This window comes from Carex rostrata, chromosome 9 (assembly GCF_964058835.1).
Source record: "Carex rostrata chromosome 9, lpCarRost1.2, whole genome shotgun sequence".
In the NCBI taxonomy this organism is placed as follows: Eukaryota; Viridiplantae; Streptophyta; class Magnoliopsida; order Poales; family Cyperaceae; genus Carex; species Carex rostrata.
In genome coordinates this window covers 9,467,976-9,490,849 of record NC_135926.1, presented here as the reverse complement: position 1 = coordinate 9,490,849, position 22,874 = coordinate 9,467,976, and the positions used below count along the sequence as shown (strand labels likewise).

Here is a 22,874-nt window from a genome sequence, read left to right as displayed (position 1 = left end):
TAGATACAAGCTTACACAAACTTAAGAGCGTGCTCTACAACGGAGAGTAAACCTCTCATTAAAGAGAAAGAAAGGGAGACGAAGGCAGACCGGAGCTGCCCGCCACGGTTACTCGCTCCAGAACGAAGAAATCAGAGAGGAGATGAAGGGGAAACGCTACTGTTGCAGGGGTAACTCTACGTTGAAAGCTTCCGAAATTCGTACTTCCCGATTCGGAGTGTAGACGGAGTAACACGAGCCGTGTTACTCTCCCTTCGTCTCCCGTCCCCTTCCTTTGTGCGACAGGTTCTGAATAGGGGTGTCAATGGTACCTTTTTAGCCGTTTACCCGACCCGTATCGTATTCGATAAGGCGGGTATGGGTAAGGTTTTTTTTTCGTTAGCTTATTGGGTATGGGTATGGGTAAGAATTTTTTTTCGTTAAATAAATGGGTAAGGGTATAGGTAATGACTATTTTGTACCCGTTACCCTATAGGGTAATTATAAAATCCAAATATATATTCAATTCAATTTCCAACACACTTAAATGTATATTTAATTCAATTTCTAACCCACTTAAATGTATATTCGTGTTTTTGAATTTTTATTCTTTATAAAAAATAATTTAGTTGGAATTGATTGCACATTTATTTTATTTTTTATTAGAAATGTAATTATATATGTGTTAAAATGAATGAGTTTTTGAAATATAATAAAATTAATTATTATACTAATATTATCCGTTATTCACCCGCTACCGTTTCGTTATCCGATAATATTAACGGGTAAGGGTAGGGTAGGGTAAGATTAATTTTTAATGGGTATGGATAGGATATGGGTAAGGTCAATTTTAATGGGTATGGGTATGAAAATGTCTCCACCCGACCCGTACCGTACCCATTGACACCCCTAGTTCTGAAGCACACTCTAAGTCTATATATACAAGGAAGGTTCCAATACATTGTTAATTTGTTATGCATCAAATCTATTACTTTCCTAAAAAAAAAATCTATCCGTGGAGGGTTCCGATACATCGCTATTTTCATGCATTAAATCTGATTTAAAATCTAGACCGTCCAAATCAAATCAAAATACGTGTAGATTAGAACGAATACGATAATCAGCGCAACAATCCATCGTCCAGTACTACACGCCTCCAGTCCCCGTCCTCTTCTTGACCCTCTTCTCTCCTTCAGCGCAAATATTCCCCCTCCCTGATCCTGTGCGAAAGAAAAAAGAAAACCCGAAACCTCCGATCAGCGCACTGACATCCCTCCGCCGCTATATCCTCTCTCGCATCCTCGGTTGTGGATCTCGCACAAAACCCTCACGCTCACCCTCTCGATCTGAACCCTTCTTCCCTCGGATTTAGGTCGAGCTGGTGAAACCCTAGACGCCCTTCCTTGTCGCACTGGAACTGTGACCCCCGCCGAGGCCAAGGTATTCATTTCTTTCATGCTTGTTTCCAGTATCTTTGCTGAAGCTTCTGTACCCTTGATTTTGTCCTGAAGAGTCTATTTCTTTGCTGAATTTTTCAATGTTTTATGCTTTCCTGGCATATGGAAGTTCCCAATAAATTATAAACTCAGTTTTTTAAATTGATATTGCATTGATGAAGTGTCCTCCGATTACTTAGCCAATTTCAGAAATTATTTTAATTTTAACGGGCTTAACTCTGACACTTACGTCTCTGATTCATTGTTTTTATATTGTGCTGTTCAGATTTGAGAATCGCTAGCAAAAGAAAAGGAACAAAAAATGTCTGTCTATTTTAAGTTTAAAAGCGCAAAAGAATTCAATTCACTACCTATCGAGGGGCAATTTATTTCAATTGGAAATTTGAAAGAGAGAATTTTTGAGTTGAAACATTTGGGCAGAGGTAATGATTTCGATATAGTCGTCTCCAATGCTCAGACCAATGAAGGTAACTTCATAGAAGAATCTTTCTATTTAAAGCTGGTGTTTTCTGGCAGAGTGTTTAATTTCACGTGAGGTGTTTTCAATTTCAGAGTACTTAGATGAAGCTGCGCTGATACCGAGAAATACATCGGTATTAATTCGCCGAGTTCCTGGCCGTCCACGCATGCGTATGGTGGCTAATCTTGAAGAGTACTTCCTTTATTCCTCTCCTACTAAATAAATTTCATACACATCTTATGATCTTACCTTTAATTCAAATGCCATATCACTGTGTTGTGCTAGGTAATGCAAGAGACAAGGGAGTTGATTTATTTGATTCTTGATGTTCTTTGTACATATAGGAATTGGGATGATTTTTTATATAGTAATAAATTGGGAATCAATACCTTTTCATAAAGAAAAAAGGAATTGGGATGATTATGGAGTAAGAGGTGCTTGTGTTGAGAAAAAAATTATTTTATTGCAAAATATGATAGTTTACTTTTGGAAGTTTCTTAATGGGTGTTCTGGGGTGCTTAGTTTAGAATAATCGTTAGCAACTAGATTTATTCAATTTAATTACCTTCTTTTCATTTAACCAAAAGTATGTAATAGGTAAGTTCGTCAACATTCTCAAGTATAATATAATTTATAGTCAGCTGAAAAACAGGAACCTGTTCTTGTTGCAGCTGGCAACCAATATCAGTGCTTATTAGGTGATTGTTGTTTTGCTCAAAAAGGAAAAAAAAACTGTTTCCTTCTGTATGAAGAAGGCTTGTCAGTTGCAATGGAGCTAAACTATGATTTATAGAAGTATTAGCCATTTAGTGGAAATTAAGGTGGGGATTTTCATGAACATGCAGGGTGAAAGCTATAGAAGATAGCACACAGAATATCACACCAGATACCAGCAATGTTGCTGCTCAACACACTACAATTAATGTAAGATCCTTGGTTTCTCTGCTTAAATTTGGATTATTCTTGTCATGTATGTTTTGGGGTATATTTTCAATCAGTCAGTACTTGTACAACTTGGCTTTGGATAGCAGCCACCAAGTACTGGTATGTGTGGTGCAATTATCGGTAGTGAAGAGCTGTTTGTGGGTTTTTGTCTGTATTTTCCACTATTCGTTATGTAGTTCCGTGCTTGTTTCAGCTTTTGTTTTGTCATTGAAAAATCATTTCTTGTTCTCAGCCAGAAGAGTCCGAATGGGACGAATTTGGAAATGATCCGTATGCAATAGCAGCTGAAGGACAACCAGCTCAATCGTTTAATCCAGCAAATGCCTCTTCTTCTGATAAACTTGATGAGGATAGCAAGCTTCGGGCTTTGCTTGAGACTCCCTCGCTCGATTGGAGCAGGTTCGTACCTCCCTGATGTTGAGCTGTTCTTCATACAATCCATATTGTTTTGCAAATATTTTTGTATTTTCCTACTGCCTCTTTCTGAAATTGCATATGTGCAGCCAAAATGATGGACCCAGGGGCAGAGGCTATGGGCGGGGCATTGGGGGAAGAATGATGGGTGGCCGTGGTTTTGGTATGACCTCTCTCTCATCTTTTTACTTGTAGCTTTAGATCAAATGTATATATCTCACTTTCTTTATTTTAACTTGATGAAGGGCGTGGCTTGTTCGAGAACAGGAACCCGCCACCAGGTTATGTGTGTCATAGATGCAACATTACTGGTAAGATGTTCCTCGACATGCCAATTTTGTTATATTTTTTTTTTCAGTCTAAATAGTTTTCTATTTGTAGGATAATTAGCATGTACTGAGTTTAATGTTGTCTGGACAATTTTGTCTTTTCTTTTGTTATCTTCTCAGGGCACTTTATACAGCACTGCCCCACTAATGGGAACCCTGCCTATGATCCTAAACGGTTCAAACCTCCAACTGGCATTCCCAAGTCAATGCTGATGACCACACCTGATGGCTCTTACAGTCTGCCTGGCGGGGCTGTGGCAGTTCTCCAGCCAAATGAGTATGCTAGCTCCACTAAATTTTTCATAAAAGAGTTTCACCTGTAACATTTGTATATAGTGACATTAATGTTATTTTCTATATTTGCCTTTTGTAGGGCTGCATTTGAAAAGGAGATAGAGGGAATACCGACTTTGGCTCGTGCAGCAACAGTATCAACCGATCTTCTACCAGAAAATCTGCGCTGCCCCCTCTGCAAGGAAATCATGAAAGATGCTGTGTTGACCAGCAAGTGCTGCTTCAATAGCTTTTGTGATAAATGTATTAGCATCTCTGTATTGTGCATTCCTTCCATATTATTTTCCTTTGTATTTTCAAGAAGAAATTTAATGCCTTTCCTTCTCTTTCCGCTAATTGTTCTTCTTTAGGTATAAGGGACCGCATAATCAATGAGTCCAAATGCGCGTGTGGCTCAAGAGATGTGTTGGCGGATGATCTTCTACCAAACAAGACTCTGAGGGAAACTATAAATCAAATGCTTGAGTCTGCTGCTACTAGCAGCCAAGAAAAGGCTGGCAGTCATGTACAAGCACAAGGTATTGTACCAAGCAGCTTTACGCTATTAAAAAGTTACCTCAGTTTTGTCATGTCAATGTGTTTATCTCACTTTACGTTTTAAACTTTTCTTAGATATGCAGTCAAGTGTACCAGTCCAGGAAAAAGTTCCATCTCCAGCTGTCTCTGGTTTGAGAGTGGACACAAAAGGTCCAGCACCAGTTAAAGAGTTCTCTCTTGAGGATGCAAATGGAGTTAAGGCATTGGTTGCATCTAATGCGACTCCAGAGTCAGCTACTAACAAAGATCCAAGGTCTCCTGAAAAGTCCCCTCTCATGAAGGACAATGCTGAGAAACCACCCACTGGCGACCAGGGTTGTTATTATCTTCTCACCTTGCTCTTATTTGTATTGATAGTTGAAATTTGTACCAGTAATGTATATTATTTTATTGAACAAACAAATATTATCTTGGCACAAAGAATGCAATTTCTTTCAAGTGATTTATTGTTACAAACTTTCTTTGGGACGGAGCTTTTGTCTTCTGCACATTTGGTAGAAGAGAGCTTGTAGTGTACTATTTGAGTTGAATTTTCTTGTTGGGCAAGCATTGGGATATAGCTGGCTTCCGGTTCTGTGTTAACTGAAGCACGAAATTGGTTTGTATTAGAATCTTACAAGGGATTTGGCATGATAACCCTCATTTTGTTTGCTTCACTGATAGCCTAGTGTTCTCAAACTTTTGTACTCTGTTACTGACCCCTAATAGAAGTCCTTTTTGTATTTCTTTTGACCTGATCAGCTAAAAAGAAGAAGAAGAAGAAGCAGAGGCCAACTGAAGAGCTTGGTGGTTTTAATGGCTATATGCCAATGCCCGGTCCAAGTTTCAATCCCTGCTTTGGCAATGCGATGCCTCATATGCCAATGGATCCCTTTATGGGTACTGCACCTTATGGGGGTCCCATGCACCCCTTTATGGGCCTTCCACCGGCCCCATATGGAGGTGGCTTGCCACCAGTCCCAGATCCATTCATGGCTCAGCATTACATGAATATGAATATGAATATGAATATGAATATGAATATGATGCCTCCTGCTCCAAGGTACATATACTAAGACTTGCAGTCATTTACATTAGTTTTTAGTTAGTCGTATTCACACTTATGCCATCGGATTGAACAGTGTTTTTACTTCCCAATATGCTTTTAGGGATCTTGCGGAGCTAGCTCTTGGTAATGTAGGGATGAACATAGGCCCGCCTCCTATGATGCATCGGGGAGAAGACTTCGAAGGAAGGAGGGTTGATTTTCGTCGCAGACGAGATATGGAAGGACCTCCTGAAAGGTTTGAAAGGTACTGTCCAAATTGCCTCTATTGTTGTCTGTATTATCATGCATCTGATTTATTTCAATCAAATCTATTCATGCTTGAGGCTAATGAGTTATTGTTCTCAGGGAGCGGAGGGACCCCTCAAGGGATTGGGATGCCAGAAGAGAAAGAAGGGAGGGCTCAAGTGCCAGAGATGTTTCCTCTATCCCTAAACATGTATGTATTTATGCATTGATTTGTTTGTTCCTGGAATTTTTTGTGTTCTGCTTAGTTTTTGTGCCAGTTATCTCATGCAATTTGTTGGTGTTTGCTTGTGAGCCCGTTATGATTAAGACGGGTATCCTAGCACATTGTAGCTATTCTTTTTTGCAGGTACTTTTTCGAGGAAAGGTACTCTGGATATTGCTTAACCAGAGTGATTATATGCAAAAGTTTTTAATCCAGCACATGTTGGACTTGGGTTTATTGTTGCAGATCCTTGAATTTACTTGCTCATTTCGCATTCTATCCTGTAATTTTGATCTAGTACTTTGCTTAATGGCATTCCAGAATTCTTGGGTTGGGGTTGCCTCCTCTTTTGTGGTACCTCTTAACATCCAGGACTGGTCTTTTTACCGGCGAGATTTGGTCTTTTAATTAAAATGCCTTGAAGGCATTTTAATTTTGGTTGCTGATGCATATAAATATTTTCTTTTAATTAAAATGCCTGAATGCCTAAAGGCATTTTAATTTTGGTTGCTGATGCATATAAATATTTTCTTTTAATTAAAATGCCTGAATGCCTAAAGGCATTTTAATTTTGGTTGCTGATGCATATAGTTTGGGGTACTAATTATATTGCTGATTTCATGTGTTGTGACTTATCTTTTTGGTGCATTGTCAGTAGTATTAGAAGAGGGCAGGTTGAGAAAAAAAATAAGTGGCTTAACATAAAACATTGTTCTTTTCTTTTAATATGAATATTAACATCACAAATGAAATTGAACCACTATATAACTTCAAACTTGAAAATAGTTAACGCCCCACTTTATAACTTATCACCATTAATTAACGCCACTGGCACCCCAACCGAGTTTTGAGTAACAATGGTTAGGCTTTTTGGTGTATGAACACAAATTGAGAACTCACCTGGTTGTTAAACGTGGGCCTCTATTATGATGGGCCTCAATTGGAAAAGAAACTCTGGGCCATCTTAGCAACTTTCCTATTTATATTTTATTTTTTTGCCCAGTTGCCCGTAGGCCTCTCTTAGCAAATGGACACTCTTTTTCCTATTGCTAAAGATTAAAATAAAAGTGTTGACCCAATTTATTTTTGTTTTGACCGCAGAAACCTTCAACGTCGTCCCAAGGAGCTTCTCGTCCAGAGCGGCCAGAACGGTCAGAGCGGTCAGTCCGACCTGACCGAAAGTCAACCCAAGAGCGGGAGCACCGTGCAAAATCCCACGACTCCCCTCCCCACCAATCTCCTCGACGCTCCAAGAAGAGATCCTCTCACCGGGAAGCTGACGAGGTGGCACCTACAGCAGACATTCCAGCTGCTGAGGACCTAGCCCCTCCGTCGAAGAAGATGAAAGGAAGTGTCTTCTCTCGAATCTGCTTCCCAGAGGGAGAAAGCACAAGTAAGAAGGCCAAAATATCTGAGTCGGAGGTAGTTCCCCCGCCTCCTCCCTCAAGGAGTAGCAGCAGGGTGAAGGAGGATAGGTATGACCCAGCACCTTCAAAAGATTCAAGGTTGCGAAGCAAGAAAAGCTATGACGACGAGGATGATGAGTCAAGCGATGAGGACAGACACTTCAAAAGGAGGTCCCGGCGAAAGGAGGAACATGATGACGTGCCAGAAGAGGAGCACCGTCACTCTAGGCGCTCTAAGGAACATGACCGGACACATTACCATCGTTCCTCTAGTCGTCAGCGGGATTAAACTTTTTTTTTTTAATTTTATTTATTTTTATTATGATTTTGCGACTGTGTAGATTAGTTTGAAGGATGAGTCGTATTTTTATGAATAGTGGATATTGTTACGAATTATATTATTGCTTGAAGTTTTTTATATGAATTAAACTTTCTTGGTTTTGCTACATCAAATTAATTATGCGCAGCATCGTTTCTTGACAAGACGGACTTGCTTGCTCCTCATAATTGTTTTCCATGAATCTTTCCGTACTTAATTAACAGTGTAAAAAGTAAAAACACCTAATGAATGTTAAATAAAAGAAATTCAAAATTTTATGCATAAACTGTGCCTTTGTTTCGAATATTTTTATTGAACTAAAGCTGCACGGAGACGTCATTATTTAATTACGACACTTGACTTTTTATTGTATTCAATATTAATCTATTTACTTTAATTTTCATATGCACATTAATTTCGAAATTTTTTGTATTATTCATATTATCCAAATCATATTATTGATATGTTAAGAACTTAGTAAATTACATAGTATTTTATAGGGGTGGCAACGAATCGAACTGAATCGAACTTACCCTAGGTTTGAGTTTTGATTTGAACAAGATTCGAACCGAACTGGGTTTGATTTGTTTCGAATCGAGCTAATTTCGAATCGAATTAATTGCGAACTACATATTTTTCGAATCGAAGTCGAATTGAATTACGAACTAATATTTTTTTTAGCAGCCCTAGTTATATCGGTAGTTTATACATTAATTTTTTTTTCTCATGAGACGAAATTCACACGACTTCCTTTTACCGATATGAAATGAGTGTTTTTAAATTGAAAAATTGTTTATGAAAAAATAAATCACAACAAATAATCGTAAAAAGAGAATTAAGTACAAGAACTGAAATATGTAGTAAAACAAGTAATCGTACCTCGAGTGCTCACTCAATCAAACCCTCAATCGAACCATCTAATGAAGTGAGAATCCGAAAGGTAGAGAAGGCGGAGGAGAGATGGCTGAAGAGAGAGGAGAGACAGTCGTCTAGGCCAGAAAGAGGAGCGACGGCTGGAGAAACGGCCAGTCGCCGAGAGCGTCGGCTAGGTTTTAGAGCAAGAGGGAGAGCGAGTTAGGGAGAGACGGAGAGAGAACTAGGTTATTGAAATTGGAGAGCAAGGGCATAGTGACAAGATACTCGAATTATACCTGAATAATTCATTTTTAGGGTGGTGCCGAACCGAACGTCGAATTATTCGGTTGACCGAACTTTGACCGAATTAAACCCGAATAATTCGCGAATTTTATGAACTTTTCCTGAATTTTTCCAAGAACAATTTTTTGTGTGGTTTTTTGTTCCCTTGCAGGACTAAGATTTCTGATCCGGATAATTCCGAATCATTCCCAAATTATACCCGAATTATTCTCGAATCACAAATTTTTGATCTCGCCGAACCAAATTTGAATAATTCATTTGTCACTATGAGCGAGGGAGCGTCGTCTAGGTTAAATTATGACTCTCTATCTTGGGTTTTAATTTCATCAAGTAAATAAACGGCCGATGTTATTATGAGATTCGAACCATAAAAGTTCGCGAACCCATTTTCGATCAAACCAGACCCAGTTTGAATTTGGTTTGAATTTATTTCGAACCGAACCTGGTTTGGTTCGTTTCAATTTGATCGAATTTCAAATTGAATTAACTCGAATCAAACTCGAATCGAATCATGAACTACGAATTTTTTTGCCAGCTCTAGTATTTTCCATATAGATAAACATATTTATTCTATTACAAGGATCGTGTCCGTGCATTGCAATGGACATATTATAAGTGAACAAAATAAATTAATACAAAATAACATATTATTAAAAGAAAATTAGACTAAATGACAAATAATATTTCTTAAGTGACATCTACACGTAATCTTAAATGATATATTATATAACATATTAAATAACAAATATTATTTTGATTTCTTTTAACATATTTTCATAAAAAAATTCAAACAAAATGACATATTAAATGATAAATAACATTGCTTAAATAATATAAAAAAAAAATGAAGACATGATCAATTAATTATCAATTAAAAAAATTCTTAAATGATATTTAAAAAATAGAAAGAAATCATGACCATAAAAAGAAGGGTTAATTTTTGGTATACTTTGCATGTGAAGAGTATGTGCAGTGAGTACGTGTTTAAATAAGTATATATAGATTTCTATAAAGAAAAAAAAAATATAAATAGTGCATAAAATCACAATATTTAATCGGTGGGCTGATAATAAATTCAAAATTTTATCTTTCAATCAAAATTGTTGATGGATCAGGACATCTATGTACTTAATATAAAAATAGAGATTACAAATAGAATAACAAAATTTATATTAGAAACACAATAAACAACAAAATATCTGTATCTGCGTGTATAAAATTACTTAACATATCATCATTAGTCAATTGCATTGTGTATGCAAAAAACGATTATAAATTAGCTTTTGGTTGCGTGTTAAGTTAAACAAATTTGAGGTTACTATGGCGATATGCAGAGCACCGACAGACAACTGATATTATAGTTGTAAATTTTAATTTTTGAAATCCAACAATTAATTCAAACATTCAATGCGATGTATCATAGCTGTGTTGTTCATTTTTGTGCATAGTGCAAATTAGTCCGTAATATATATTAATATTTTTATTTTCAATATTCTTACCGTTAATTCAAATCCTTCAACACAATCTTATTTATTAACTAATTTTTACATTTTTTAGAAAATTATTGTTTTAAAATGTCCGGAAATATTTCAGATTAAGTAATATATATTAATATTTTTATTTTCAATATTCTTACCGTTAATTCAAATCCTTCAACACAATCTTATTTATTAACTAATTTTTACATTTTTTAGAAAATTATTGTTTTAAAATGTCCGGAAATATTTCAGATTAAGTAATTTTTAATCTATCTGAAAAATAGTAAAAAAACTAAAAAAAGATAAAATTTAATTTATAATTATATATTCATAGCGAGCTAGGTTATGTTGAATGGTTCCAATTCCAATATACGCTGTGCATAGTATCACAGACACTCAAACAGAATATAGAAAAATGAAAGCTGTTACATGTATTGTTCTTAATTTTGTAATGCGGCGACTTTTACGGGCAAACTAATAAGAGGTGCACCATCCTGCATGTCACAGGCACCGGTAATTTAAGTCTGTGTGCAAGTGACACGTGTACAATCAGCAAACGCGTGTCAAACGCGTGTCCGTGTCATTTTTCATCCCCGTATCCCTCTATTCCAGACCCATCTCCGTCAATCTTTACAAATTTCAGCTATACATTTCGACACTGCGTTCAGTAAATCACCAGGACAGAGAACAGTTGACACAGCTATCATATTCCATCCCAACCGCTTGTGGAATTAAAAGTGAAAAAAGAAAAGAAAGAGAAGGAAGAATGAGCCAAGGTCAGCCAAGAAGAGCAGTTGATGATAGCCAATTAGGCCAGGAGCAGGGAGTCAAATACGGAGACGTTTTCGATGTGAAAGGAGACTTGGCCAAGCAGACGATTGCGCCGAAAGATGCGGCCATGATGCAGTCAGCCGAGGCTATGGTACTTGGCCAGACTCAAAAGGGTGGCCCAGCAGCTGTCATGCAGTCAGCATCTATGCAAAATGAGCGCTCCGGTGTTGTTGGTCATGACTAGGCAAGTGATGCAACTCACTAGTACAAAAAACCCCTTCACCGACCCTTAATCACCGACTATTTTAAGCCAAGCATCAGTGTTGCTCACACTACACTGACTCTTTTATTAAATAATAGTCAGCGTTGTTGTTCAACACTGACGCTTTATAAACAGTCAGTGTTGGTTATCAACAGACTGCAAAAAAGAGTCAGTGTTGAACACCAACACTGACTCTTTTGAAAAACAGTCAGTGTTGAGTACTAACACTGACTCTTTGTAAAGCGTCAGTGTTGAGTAGCAATACTGACTCTTTAAAAACAGTCAGTGTTGAGTACCAACACTGACTGTTTGTAAAGTGTCAGTGTTGGGTAGCAATACTGACCCTTTAAAAACAGTCAGTGTTGGTATTGAACACTGATTTTTTTTTTTTTCAAATATCATAATTAAAAATATATTATTTTGTTTTGAACATTTCATTGAACACATGTAATACATGAATTTATTTAATAATATCAAGTTAAAACTTAAAATCTTTCAAGTTTTTACAAATACAAATTTAATAATCACAAGATAATACAAGAAGACGGAGAATCCTAAAGAAAATCACGAGTTAATTATATGAAATGTGATTTCAACCGGGTTTTTGCTTTCATTGACAAATTTGATAAGGGAATCCAATTAAGTAATTTGTGGATATTTTACAATACAATTAAGTCTTTCAAAATTTATAATATATTTTTAAACTTTGATTAGTTGTTAAGAAAGTATGTACATAAATAAATAATATGATAATATAGTTTATGTTGAAGAACATACAAATAAAAATATGTTAATTAGAAACTTAGAATTTTGTAAATTTAAATTATAAATTTAAAAATAAATTGTAAATTTAAAAATAAATTGTAAATTTAAAAATAAATTGTTAAATAATTTTGACACATAAAATTATATAGCATTACATGCATGTTGCATATATGAATTTTGCATAAATTAAGGTGGGTTGTTCTAAATTCAATTTAATTCTAACTTCAAATTTTGCATAAAATTATTCTAATGTTGTGTATATATTTATTGTAGAAAAAATTAGATTCACTCCAAAGGGAAGGCAACAGTTGAAATTATGTTAAACACAAGCAAAACAGAGAGCATGCTAAAAGAATTACCATTCAAATTGGATTCACTCCAAATGTCGTCTATGGGTCGATTGGAACCGTTTAAATTACTAGTACAATTGTTTAATTGTTTAAATTGTTTAAATTGATTAAGTAGTATGATCTTTCGTATAACATACTAAAATTTGGAGGGAATAGTTAAAATTTGGCGCCAACTGAATAATTGTGGAGGGAGTAGTCAAAATTTGGAGGGAATCTAATAAATTCACACAGAGATATGAAATTTCAAATTGGTGGCTGTCTCTCTCTCAGCACAAACACTCCCCCGCTCTCTCTCTTTGCTGCAAAAACCCTCCCCCGATGCCTCTCTCTCTCTGAGCACAAACCGAGCCGCTGTTCTTCTCTCCCTCTTTCCTCCTCTCCATCTCTTGCGAAAACAGTAAAACCCTAGCAAAACATTCTTCTCGCACCGATGAGAGCTCTCCGCTGCCAAAACCGTGCCACTGCCACTGCCGCCGGTTTCTCTGCCTCCGCCTCTGCCTTCGACTCCTTCCTGTCACTGCCACTGGTCTTTGATGTAAGTGGTTCGATAATCCCTTCTTAATTTGGGAGCTCTTTGATAGTTTATAGAGGATGATTGTGATAAATTTACTAAAAGTATCGGACTTGAGTCATGCTGGTACTGGTACCCTCTTTTCTGATTTGCTTCTGGTATGAATTAACTGTGTGTATGTGTGTTGTTTGAACCTTTCTTCTTAATTATGTCAAAATATGAGTATTTGTTTGTGAATTTTTGTTATAATACAATGTCAGAGGTTCAAAACTGAAATTTGAAATTTTTGTGTATTTTTTCTGTATTTTTGAGCCATGCTTTCTAATAACTTTTATAAGAGGAGAGTTTCAGCCCAGTACCAGTTTTTATTTGCTGACGACCTTTTTTGTAAAATTTGTACAGGGCAGACTACAATTCTGATTTGGGTGTTCTCGGTACCAAAAGTTTCAGGAAAGCACAATCTATATCCTTGAAAAGTTTTAAGAAATTAGAAGACCTAAATCTATTTTTAATTTGTAATTTTATAAAGTGCATATTCTGGGACAGCAAGGTTATTTACCAGTATTTTTTACCTTTTAGAGTTAGAACTTTGAAATGTTGTAATAAATTTCAGAAAATCCAAATGACATGAGGTTTGTTTCTAAATATCCATTATAATGTCTAGTTTTTGTTTGTAAAAGGAATTGGTTTTTTTTGGGTCTTGTTGTGTTTTTAGTCCTGATTTGCAGACAGTACCAGCAGCACAGTGTTTGGACTTCCTTTGACTTGATTTTCAAGACGACCCCATTACATGGATGGGCCAAACAAAGCATCTCTGCTAAAAGAGATTTATTGAAGTGAACCAGAAAAGGTTATCAGGATTTAACATATGCTATTAGTATATACTCTATACTCTATACCATTAGTTACACTGTAGTGCCATTAGTCTATACTCTATACCATTAGTTACACTGTAGTACCATTAGTATTTAAGGAATTAGGAGTGACATATATATAATGAGCTTTCAGTCATTGAACATATGCTACAATAAATGTGAAAATAGTTACACTTTGGTATATGATATGATGTGAGACCACCATGGACCTTAGATTCGCCTTTTGTCTCGAGATGGTACCCATCCTTCCCCCTTTTTTTAATATAAAATTGAACTAGATGCTTAAAACTGAAAGAAACCCTTCTTATATTGATTTGCAATTTAAGCTGCAATTTTAGATTTTTCTTTGTTTTTCTATGCATGTATTGAATTTGTAAAAGACTTGGTCTACTGCATTTGTTGTTCCCACTTTCTGATTCGCTTGAGATCTGGATTGCAACTTTCATGCTGGTGGGGGGCCGCCATCCAGGTGCAATCGATGGTGATGTCAAAAAAGACTACTGGTCTGAAGGTAATTACTAAGGCAGTTATTGATGTTCTTGATTGCTCCGATTTTTATTTATTGTTCTTGATTGCTCTATTTTATTAAGAGGAATAATGTATCAAATTCTAAGTGGTCTTGCTTACATTCTAAGTGGTTCTTGATGTTTCACCGTTAGTATGGTACTGACCAGTATATACCAGTAACAGCCCTGTAGTAGACCTGTTGAGAGATATAATTTGTAAGGGTAAATATGTAACTTCTGAATTGTGTGAGCATATTTCTGAATTCTGTAATGGGATGCAACAATGAAAAGATGCTTCAATTTTTTGTAGAAAATATATTGGTTAAGAATGGAATAGTTAAAATTGCGGATTTGGGGCTAGCAAGGGAACTTTACTCGGAGCCTCCTTATACTGAATATGTCTCTACGAGATGGTAAGTTCATTATTTTTGTTCACTAAATGCTTTAAAGTTTGACCCTTGAAATTCTACTGGTACCTCAAAAACCCCAAATGACCTTCTGTGACAGATCAGCCAGTGCAGGCTGATCAGGAGTCCAAATGAAAAATCCACATGAACAGTCAGATAGAGGACTCAAAAACACACACTTTAGACCCAAATTTTGCATTCATAGCATTTTTCTATGATTTACTAGCTATTTTTAAAGTTTGCTTTCTGAATCTCCAAAAAAATGCTGTTCTCTGCATCTTTTACCAATCTGCCCCTGCATTCAAGCATCTGTTAAAAATAGTTAGAAAATTACTAAAATCCTGAAACTTGGCAATCATGTAGTTTAGACTTTCCTTTACATTTCTATAAAAAGAACAAAAAATTTGACTTTGTAGATTGTCCAGAATGAATTTTTAAAGATTGGCTGACAGCAGCTAAACTCAGATCTGGGTTGGTTTTCTTTCCATTGATCTATCTCGATCTTCTCTTCCTACTTTAAATCTGTTTCTTTTCAATTGCTAAAACAACATTGCTTATGTTCTTAATTTTGCTTAATGGGTGAGCTTGCATTAATTTGAGAATAATTTGCAGAGTGAGTTTGCATGGAGTGAATACACTTATACGGTATATTGTCATACTACCCTCTTGTCATACACTTTATCATTGTGATATTAAATTTAATGGCACAAATTCTAATTTTCACTAATTGCTATCCGTAGGTTGTACTAGGTGAAGTGGCAATGTGAGGTTGATTACGTTGAATAGGCCTCGTCAATTGAATGTCATCTCTTCTTGGGTGGTACTATCCTTTATATTAGTTATAGGTTGCAAGAAAGAGAAGCATTTTTTATTTAAGTCAAGTAAATAGATTTTTGATGGTAATTAACTTGGATGATTTGGTGTCTTTTGTGTGTTATGTGGATATATGGCATGTAATTTGGTAATTTTTAATGGCAATTAACTTGTTTGGTGTCTTTGGTTTGTGATTGTGGCATATTAATTTTTTAATGTTAATAAATGTTGAATGCTAATATATGGCTAGCAAAACAGAATCATGCCAACACAGAAAAACAGTCGGTGTTGAATCCAACACTGACTGTTTTTAGAGAGTCAGTAAAAGATAATCTTCACTGGCGCTGGTTTTACTGACGCTGCTATAACAATCGGCGTAGGGGTATTTTAACAGTCGGTGAAGGGGTTTTTTGTACTAGTGCCTGCGAATCAGGGTGTCGATGTCACCGAGACGGTTGTCCCTGGTGGTCGTGTTGTCACCGAGTTCGTAGCTGGTCAGGTAGGGATTGAATTTGTCTTTCTTAGACCTTGCAACTGTAGGTCTAGCTAGGATATTATGATTAATTAAAGGCTTGTTTAATTAACTATATGATATTAAAAGGTTCTATAGTTCTTCACTCTTATGTGTAACTGTTACAATTTTCCTTTCAGCCTGTGGCGCAATGCATGGAAACAGATGTCCCGAAAGAGCGTGTCCCTGAAGGTGCAAAGATCACAATAGGAGAAGCACTCGAGGCGGCAGTGTTAATGGCAGGAGACAAGCCTGTGGAGAAGAGCGATGCGGCTGCTATCCAGGCTGCTGAGGCAAGAGCCACTGGAATGAATGCAACCGTGCCAGGCGGTGTCGCAGCTCAAGCACTGGCTACAGCGGATGCCAATGCTAGAGAAACCTGCGATGAAGGAAAGACCAAACTACGTGACATCCTCTCGGTACATTAACTTTGTCAGCATAAACCTCAACTTCTCAAAGATTTTTTGTACTTGTTTCTTTAAGCTCTCTAAAGTCAAAATCAATGCAAATATATATATATATATAGGATGCAACAGCAAAGATGCCAGGGGACAAGGCAGTAGACAAGGATGATGCTGCAAGGGTTGTTGGAGCAGAGCTACGTAACAAGTCAGACATGACGACTAGGCCTGGCGGAGTGGCTGCAGCGGCCCGGCTCAATCAAGACAGGCAGTAGATGATAACTTGCTAGGTTTTGATGCTTCGGTTTGTTTTCGTTAGCGTGCCTGTGTTTTGTAAATTTCGCCTCTATATATGTTGTCATGTTAAAGATGTACTTGGGAAAATATATAAATAATGTAAGATGAACTTGATAGTTAGGATATATTGGATGGATCTTAATTATATGAGGCCTTAAAAATCAATCAATTGTTGCAATTGCATCAACCCGATACAACTAATTCAATGAGGCAGGCATTGAATCAATTTATAATTAGCGAGTAAAAAATCAGTTGGGGAGATGATTTTCCTGTTATGTACTTTTGAAAGAGAGATCAAAGATCAGTAACGAATATATATAATGTATTAGAAAGATTAAATTATGTAATTTAAATAGCAACGTGAATAATATATTAATATAACCTAGGGGGTTTCAATAATTCAATTGTGTGAAAACGCAGAAACTATGATGAAGGTCATCAGATGTTGGGCCGTCAGAAGGCTTACAATATGTTTGGATTTTAGGCCCATTAGAGTAGCAAATAATTGTTTATATTTATGTCACATTACATTCAAGATCGCTTCTTGAAATATCCGTATCGTGTTATATTTTTATTTTAATTGACACAACTGATCTCCGGAGTTGCCAGTGTACATCCACAGATCTACTCTTCATTTTCTTGTTTTCTTTATTGTTCTTTTTTTTTATTTAATTTGAAGATCGTGCATGATCCATTACGTGTCCCCCGCCGACTCTATCATATGCTGGCTCAGAGATTCTACTGTAGTTGCTATTGCGGGTTATCAAATATACACGAGGAAGGATTCAATTACACCCTATATGTTTGAAACAGTCGATTCAAACCGTTCAACGTGATAGATATATAAAAGTGTTTGCGTTCAACGTGATAGATATATAAAAATGCAAGCACGTTCAACGTGATAGATATATAAAAATGTGCTTGCAAATCAAATTTTACATTTTTTGAATTTTTTTACTATTTATTAAGGTGAGTACAAAAATTTAATGCTCTGAATATAGTGATTTTGTTAAATACTTAATAAATAATAAAAAAATTTGAAAAAAAAATGTAAAATTTGATCTGCAACTGCAAGCACATTTTAATATATTTATTATGTTGAACGGTTTGAATCTACTATTTGAACTTTGAAAACTTTGTAAATGAAGAGTGTAATTCGGTGTCACTAAAAAAAGTATAATTGGATCCCTCCTCAATATACATATACTGATATACACTTATACAGTACATGTATAATTATAATGTATTCACGTTCAGTCTAAGTCGTTATACAGATCGACATATATGTAATGGTACGGAGAACCTAAACAAGGAGGGTAGACGACCGTACGGGGAAGCTTCAAAATGGGACCCAGACACTCATGACTAATGCCGTGATGTTGTGAGTTGGAAGGCAGGGTCCACCGGTCCAGGGGTATGCAATCTCTCCTGTTCCCCCCACTCGTCTTCATTGCAAATAATTATTGTTATTAATCATATTATAATATGAATATAAATTCTTTCTCAAGGCCATGGATCGATTCCACTGGTTCGTCGTGTTTCTCTGTTTTCTTTGTAACATTTTTATTATTGAGGTAAATTGATAATTACATTTATTTTATATATCATAAATTATCAAAAAAAAAAAAAAGAACATAAATGTTTTGCTTTCTACATTTTTAGTCCCACAACTAAAGTATCAAATTTTTAAACCTCGACCGAGCATTTGAAAAAAAAAATAATAAATAATGGCGGGGTATTCTTTTTCTTCTTCATTTTTTATTAACTTTTGCAGAGATTGCGAAGTCGTGAGAGAGATCGAATCGATCAAGCATTTGAAAAAAAAAAAAAACTAAAATTAATGGTGAGATATATATATTTTTTTAACCTTTGCAGAAGCTTTGTGAGAGAACAAAATCTCCACATTTGAGTAACCAATAGTTTTATAACTTTTTCTTATTCAACTGTGTTACATTTCTCATTTTTAAGATTTAACATTAGCTGAGAAGTCCAATTGCTTAAATGGTTTAATTCCCATTTAATAATATTTTCTGAAAACTTGCTCAAGTATATAACTACTAACTAGTCGATTTTTAAACTGCATGAAATTTAATACAGTCTATCGAAGTAAGAGAAATAAAAATAAATCAAATTCGCATTTTTTTATTTTATTATATTAATAACCATTATTCTAATTATTGCATTCATCAAATGAAGATATGTTCAATATAATCCGTCCTTTTCTGAATTCAGGACGCTTAATTTAAATTTGATGGGATCCATCTGTTAAGTATCTCGGAACACAGTTTGTTGCAAAGAACGTGTAACAGAATATCCGAAGAGAACGTAATCTAATGCACAAATTATTTCCTTCAAATTTTCATTAATGTGACCGTGCTCCATCCGTATTTTTTTTGGTTGGTGCAAATGTGCAATCGACAACTGCCTCATGGGCAACCTCAAGAAAAAAAATAAAAAAAAATTGAAGGCTACACTGTCAGGAAGTTTCACAATTTGATCCTCTGATTTTTTATTTATTTATTTTCTTTTTAAAAAAAAGTATGAGAAGTAGGGATCGTATAGGAAATTTTTTTTATCTGTAGAAATTAAGAAAAAGAAAGAGTACATCATATTTTTTTAATTGGTAGAAAGATTGGTAAGATTTTTACGGATTCAAACTTCGTTTTTTTTTTTAAATCTGATGCATAGATAGAGGGAATTATTATATTAGATCTCTAGTAAAATGTAAAAAGTTTTTTAAAAATAGATGAAATATTTCTATTATAAATAGATTTTTAAAATAATCTATCTATTTTTATAAAAAAATATTTTACTAGAAAAAATTTAAAAGAAACAAATACAAACTGATTTAGATCGATATAATTTCTACCAATTTAAACTTTTTTATTTTTAAGATCAATAGAAATTCTACAGATCTTTCTACCAATCATATTTAAAATTTGATGTTCTCTTTCTGTTTTTCTCTCTTCCTTTTTCTTAATTTCTATAGATAAAAAATTTCCAATCGTATATGCTGTTGCCCATTGGCATGAACAGGGAAACTTCATATTTAAATGGTATCTGTCCAATCAAAAATTAATTGTTTGGATCAGCATATTGAAAGAACATGTAGCATTTAAACAGTAAAACCTAACCCTACTGTAAACACAGTCTAATGTATGTGCTATCAGTATCAGCTATATATATAACCGCTAAGTCAATAGAGTGGTTAGTTTGCCATGAGGTCTGAATTGATGTGCATGTGTATCAATTGAAGAGGACAAAACACGGAGTACTATTAATCTCCCTGTCTTTTTAAATTTTGAAGCATGCATCTCTGTTTGACTGTTTGTACTTATTTCATTCACTATCAATGATTTGTGCAATATCAATCAACCATTCAAATCAAGACAATTTGTACTCTGGAGAGAACAGAAAGACCAAGAGGAATACTGTTTTACTGAAATAATCATTTGTACAAAATTACCAATGTCTTCCCCAAGTTATTTTTTTTATATAAATTACTAATTCATTCAGAAAATATAATATTTATTTTCTTAGTGTCTCATCATCAACTCAATTTTGTTAATAATTCAAAAATTCAAATTCCAAACAAAATTTTTGAATCATTATTTTATTCTTGTTTTTAAAAAGACATTCATTTTAAAAATAGAAGAAAAAAAATGTTGGGTTTTGTTATTCTCATCGTTGTTTTGTCTTACTTTTGATTTTATACAAAGCAAATAAAAATTTTGTTTAAAGATTTCGCAATTAAAGATTTCAAATTACGAACTACAATTTTTTTTGGTAACTCTAGTTATACCGGTAGTTTATGCATTAGTTTTTTTTCTCGCGGAACAAAATTCACATGGTTTCCTTTTATCTTTCACGAATTCACACTAATGGATTATGGGCCAGTTCAAGATTTCCTTACTTTTTACGCTGCTGGATTGATTAAAATCACAGCATAGACCTAGTCAAATGAAACTTATTTCATTGTTAATTTGTTACGCTGCTGAAATATTTTTTCTATTATAAGTTACCAATATATTAACCATTTTGAGCTTAGATATAAGTTTGGTTCCTGCATTATTAAAGATCAATGGTTGAATCCATTGGTTGTATTATTTGAGATTCGAACCTAAATAGTTTGCGAATCAATTTCAAACGAATTATACCCAGTTTGAATTTGATTTGAATAAGATTCTAACCGAACTGATTTAATTTGTTTCAAAACGAACTAATTTTGAATTGAACTAAACTCAAATAAAACTCAAACCGAATGACGAAGTACAAATTTTTTTGCCGCTACACCGTCAGGAAGTTTCACAATTTGATCCTCTGATTTTTTATTTATTTATTTTCTTTAAAAAAAAGTATGAGAAGCAGGGATCGTACATGCTGTTGCCCATTGGCTTAAACAGGGAACCTTCATATTTAAATGGTATCTGTCCAATCAAAAATTAATTGTCTGGATCAGCATATTGAAAGAAGAAGTAGAATTTAAACAGTCAAACCTAACCCTACTGTAAACACAGTCCAATCTATGTGCTATCAGCTATCTATATAACCGCTAAACTCAAGATTGGTTACTTTGCCATGAATGAGTCCACGAGGTTTGAATTGATGTGCATGTGTATTATCGATTGAAGAGGACAAAACACAGAGTACTATTAATTAGACATTTGCTCTCGGGTAGGGTACGGGTACCTCGGGTATACCCGGGACGGATAGTCGGGTAGGGCAGGTACGGGTAGAATGGGTAGTCGGGTAGAACGGGTACGGGTAGGTCGGGTAGGTTTTTAAAAAAGTGTACCCTATTTGTTTCAAACCCGTGCCCGTCTTGGGTAACGGGTACGGTTTTTTTTTTTCTGTTTGTTTTACTGTTTAATTTTGTGTTTTTATTTTTTCTTATTTTTTGTGTTTTTTTTTACAAACCGGCGGGAATTTTTTTTTTAAATATGAATTTCAAAATTAAACTGGTTAATGGGTACGGGTTAAACAGGTAAAGGGTGCGGGTAGAACGGGAAAAGTAGGCGGGTTCGGGTAAATGGGTGCAGGTACGGGTACAATGGGTCCGGGTAGGCGGGTTTCGGGTACAGGTAAGGCGGGTACGGGTTGGACGGGTTTTTTTTCTCAAATATTGGTACCCTACCCGTCTCAAACCCGTACCCGTGTAACCGTTTACCCGCCTATACCCGGACACGGATACAGGTACCTCGAGTAACGGGTACGGACCGGGTAAAACGGGTAGTACCCAAACGGGTATTAGCAAATGTCTACTATTAATCTCCATGTCTTTTTAAATTTTGGAGCATGCATGCCTCTGTTTGAGTGTTTGTGATTATTTAATTTACTATCAATGATTTGTGCAATATATATATATATAGAGAGAGAGATGGGCTGTGGTGCATTGCAATGCATGGAGCAGTTTGTGCATTGGACCATAAATCTAAAATTCAAAATCCAAATGGCCCATCCAAACCGTTCATCTTGTTCTCCATATTAATATGTGCTTGGAAACCAAATTTGACATTTTTCTGAATTTTTTTACTATTTATTAAGTATTTTACAAAATTGTTGATCCAACGGTGGCTTAACAAAACAGTAAAATCAGCAGCCACCGTTGGATCAATAATTTTGTAAAATACTTAATAAATAGTAAAAAAATTCAGAAAAATGTAAAATTTGATCTCCAAGCACATATTAATATGGAGAACAAGATGAACGGTTTGGATCGGTCATTTGGATTTTGAATTTTAGATTTATGATCCAATGCACAAACCGCTCCATGCATTGCAATGCACCATAGCCCATCTCTCTCTCTCTATATATATATTTTAGTGATATTTTTTTTTGTGCAATATCAATCAACCATTCAAATCAAACGGGATCACTTGCCCCCAGAGTGCAGGAAATTTCTACCCCTAGAGTCACTGCCGGGTGGAGTTAGAATCACTTTTAACATTTAAATATTTGACCTGGGACCTACTTCGGACTCACCGGCAGTGACTCTAGGGGCAAGAATGTTCTGCTCCCAGGAGTGCAGAAGATTCGGCCTTCAAATCAAGACAATTTGTACTCTGGAGAGAACAGAAAGACCAAGAAAAATACTGTATTACTGAAATAATCATTTGTGCAAAATTACCAATGT

General features: G+C 35.3%; 1 protein-coding gene, 1 long non-coding RNA gene and 1 pseudogene across 4 annotated transcripts; all 3 read left to right on the top strand.

The window, feature by feature from the left end:
• The first annotated feature begins 1,131 nt into the window (after positions 1-1,131).
• On the top strand, positions 1,132-7,770 carry LOC144558991 (E3 ubiquitin ligase PQT3-like). 2 transcript variants are annotated; one of them, XM_078307877.1, is made up of 15 exons: positions 1,132-1,419; positions 1,702-1,903; positions 1,989-2,088; positions 2,742-2,820; positions 3,074-3,240; positions 3,345-3,418; positions 3,501-3,566; positions 3,705-3,861; positions 3,958-4,121; positions 4,229-4,396; positions 4,491-4,730; positions 5,157-5,457; positions 5,564-5,707; positions 5,809-5,899; positions 7,013-7,770. In XM_078307877.1, exons 2-15 carry the CDS (start codon positions 1,738-1,740, stop codon positions 7,604-7,606), a joined length of 2,511 nt encoding a protein of 836 aa, XP_078164003.1. In that variant the 5' UTR covers positions 1,132-1,419; positions 1,702-1,737; the 3' UTR covers positions 7,607-7,770. The 2 variants fall into 2 exon arrangements, with proteins under 2 accessions (XP_078164003.1, XP_078164004.1); XM_078307878.1 differs by lacking the exon at positions 7,013-7,770 and adding an exon at positions 6,017-6,542.
• A 3,193-nt stretch (positions 7,771-10,963) lies between these two features.
• LOC144558927 (late embryogenesis abundant protein D-34-like) lies at positions 10,964-16,733 on the top strand (annotated as a pseudogene). Its single transcript, XR_013513055.1, has 4 exons — positions 10,964-11,300; positions 15,955-16,031; positions 16,184-16,462; positions 16,570-16,733. The product of XR_013513055.1 is annotated as a late embryogenesis abundant protein D-34-like (transcript).
• On the top strand, positions 12,665-15,692 carry LOC144558928 (uncharacterized). The gene is made up of 5 exons (XR_013513056.1): positions 12,665-12,955; positions 13,334-13,781; positions 14,187-14,317; positions 14,623-14,725; positions 15,460-15,692. It is a non-coding gene; the product is annotated as an uncharacterized LOC144558928 (long non-coding RNA).
• Positions 16,734-22,874: the final 6,141 nt, after the last annotated feature.